The 3,099-nt window shown below is 39.6% G+C and overlaps 1 protein-coding gene across 1 annotated transcript; it reads left to right on the top strand.

Moving 5' to 3' along the window:
* Positions 1-1,440: 1,440 nt before the first annotated feature.
* On the top strand, positions 1,441-1,917 carry LOC142174235 (uncharacterized). Its single transcript, XM_075240028.1, has one exon. The coding sequence runs from the start codon at positions 1,441-1,443 to the stop codon at positions 1,915-1,917; it is 477 nt and encodes a 158-aa protein (XP_075096129.1).
* The last annotated feature ends 1,182 nt before the right edge of the window (positions 1,918-3,099 follow it).

The raw sequence follows: 3,099 nt of genomic DNA on the forward strand, positions 1-3,099 counted from the left end.
ATTATATAGCCAAGGCATATGGGTAACAATACCGGTGTTATTGTCCCCCTTATTTGTACTTTTCCTAATTATTGTATTTTTCTTTCTTTTATTAATAAAAAACTAGCCCTAGGCGCTTGCCTAGCGGATTGCCAAAAAAAAAAGATTGCATAACGAAAAGAGCAAACACAAAACTATTTTCTCAGGAAACTAAAATGTATTTGTCCTGAATGACAGATCTAAGAGACAGGTGATATCAGATCACAGACCAATATTCTTGGAGAGCGGAGATTGGTATGCAACTCCTCCCTATTTTAAATTTGAGAACATGTGGCTACAACAAGAAGGATTCCTATACAAGCTGAAAACTGGTGGCAGAGTTACACTTTCACAGGTAGTGCAGACATCATTCTCCTACAAAAGCTGAAAAGCTCAAAGAAGGACATCACTACTTGGAACAAGGAAGAGTTTGGAAAGATAGAAACTAGAAAAATACAGCAGATAGCCAAAGCAGAAGAGATATTACGGAGGCAGAAATCCAGGTGCCTGTGGTTAAGAGAAGGAGACAGGAACACGAAATACTTTCAAAAGACTGCCAAATCACAAAGAAGAAAGAATCACATAGACAAACTTCTGGTTGGTAATGAAATCATAGAGGAAAAAGAGATGATAAAGAAGGAAACACTGGAATTCTATGAAAAGCTATACATTGAGCAAGAAAGTTGGAGACCTTCTGTCAATTTTGAAGGTATAGCATCCATCACAGATGAGGAGAGGAGTGATCTGGAAGCTCCCTTTGCTGAAGACGAGGTGTTAGCAGCTATACAGTCAAGTACTCCAGACAAAGCACCTGGACCTAATGGATATACAATGGCCTTCTACCAGCAGTCATGGGAGTTTATCAAGTATGACATCCTTGCAACTATGAGTCATTACCATCAGCAACGTTGGATGGTTAGCTCATGCAATGCTTCCTTCATTGCATTGATCCCCAAGAAAATTGGAGCACTGGAGCTTAGATTTTACAGACCAATTAGCCTCATTGGCAGTGTATACAAGATCACAGCTAAGGTATTGGCAAAAAGAACATAGAAAGTTGTGGGAAAATTGGTCTCAAATCAGCAGAATGCCTTCATTAAGGGAAGGCAGATTACAAATGTTTCACTGATAGCAAATGAGGTTCTTGATTGGCAACTGAAGTAATGGGGAACAGACATCTTATGCAAGCTGTACATAGAGAAAGCTTTTGACCAACTAAATTGGTCTTATCTCATCTCCATTCTTAGGCAGATGGGATTTGGAGAAAGGTGGATCAAATGAAAATTTAGCATGTCCACTGTGAAATACTCTATTTTGATCAATAGAAGTCCAGTTGGTTCCTTCTCTCCACAAAGGGGCTTGAGACAGGGAGACCCTTTATCTTCATTCTTATTCATCCTAGCAATGGAATGATTAAGTAGAATGTTGGACAAAGCTAAGCAGATGCAGTGGATTAGTGGCTTTGATGTGGGGAGAAAAAATTCAGTAAACATCTCACATTTGCTCTATGCATATGACACACTGAGTTTTTGTGGGGTAGACAGAAATCAGGTGCTCTATTTAAACCTAACTCTACTTATTTTTGAAGCTCTTTCATGTTTGTATATCAACATGCTCAAGAGTGTGATTTACCCCGTAAATGAGGTGCACAACATGGAGGAATTGGCAGGAATACTGGGTTGTACCATAGGGACTCTCCCAACTACCTATAAGGGGCTTCCACTGAGGGGGGGGGGCAAATTTAAATCAGAAGCTATATGGAATGGGGTGACGGAAAAGTTTGAAAAAAGGCTAGCATCATGGCAGTTGCAGTATATATCAATGGGTGGAAAATTGACCCTGATTAATAGTGTCCTTGATAGCAATCCCACTTACTATGTCACTATATCTGATGAGTAGTAGGGACCTGAAACAACTTGACAAGATCAGAAGGATGTTTTTGTGCGAAGGGAACAACAAGGATCACAAATTTCATCTGGTCAAGTGGTCTAAGGTTCAATTATCAAAGCACCAAGGCGGATTAGGCATAACAAACTTAGCCCTTCATAACAGATGCTTGTTAATGAAATGGCTATGAAGCAATGTTTTGGAGAACGAGAAGCGGAAAAAAGCGAGGAGGCCTCACTTCACCGAAGCGAGAAGTGAAGCACGCGCTTTTTTCATGTGAAGCGCAATTTAGCACATAAATAGAAAAAATTAAATAGGCATAGATAAATGACCAAGAACTCAATAAAAAGAACATATTAAGCAAATGTTTTAATTTTTAAATCAAGTGAACAGAGAAAACAGGGCAGAGCAAGAACAAAGAAATAAGAACTGAAAAGAAGAGAAAATCAGAAGAGCAGATGACTGAGAACAACCCCCAAAAAAAATGTAGAACAGTGCAGAGAAAACAGAGCACATACGAACAGCAGAAAATGGAAAAAAAAAGAGAAGAGAAAACAGGGCAGAACAAGAACAGAGAAATAAGAACTGAAAAAATAGAAAAGAAGAAGAAAAAGAGAAGAAGTGAAAATCAGAAGAGCAGAAGTAGAAGGCAGTCGTCGCAGAAGAAGAGAAGAGAAGAAAGAACTGAAGGAGAAGAAGAGAAAAAGAGAAATTTACCTGAAGAGCAGAAGTCGAAGGCAGTCGTCGCTTGCAACAAAGAAGCAGATGTTTGGAAGAAGTGTGCGTAACAACTGATGTTTGGAAGAAGCAAATTTTAAAACAAAAAAACCTAGTCAGCCACTGGAATCGAAGCGCTTATTCACCTGGGTCGCGCTTTAGGGCAGAAAAATGTAGCCCCCTCGCCTCACTTCTGCACTTTAAGCGACACTGAAGGCACACACAGGATGAGCAATGTCTTTGGAAGGAAGTTGTCAACGCCAAACATGGAGTCCTGAATCATTTTTTGCACTAAATTATCAAGAGCACCCCATGGAGTTGGAGTCTGGAAGAACATTTGTAAGCTATGGGAAGAATTCTCAGTGAACAAACACTTTGTAGAAGGGAATGGTCAACATATCAAGTTTTGGAAGGACAAGTGGTTTGCAGTCATGGTAGAAAGGGAATTCATATAGCAATTGGATGGCGTAATATCAA

This window comes from Nicotiana tabacum, chromosome 20 (assembly GCF_000715075.1).
Source record: "Nicotiana tabacum cultivar K326 chromosome 20, ASM71507v2, whole genome shotgun sequence".
Classification (NCBI taxonomy): Eukaryota; Viridiplantae; Streptophyta; class Magnoliopsida; order Solanales; family Solanaceae; genus Nicotiana; species Nicotiana tabacum.

Coding starts and splice junctions, on each gene's coding strand:
- LOC142174235 (XM_075240028.1), top strand. CDS start 1,441: ATGTTGGACAAAGCTAAGCAGATGCAGTGGATTAGTGGCTTTGATGTG.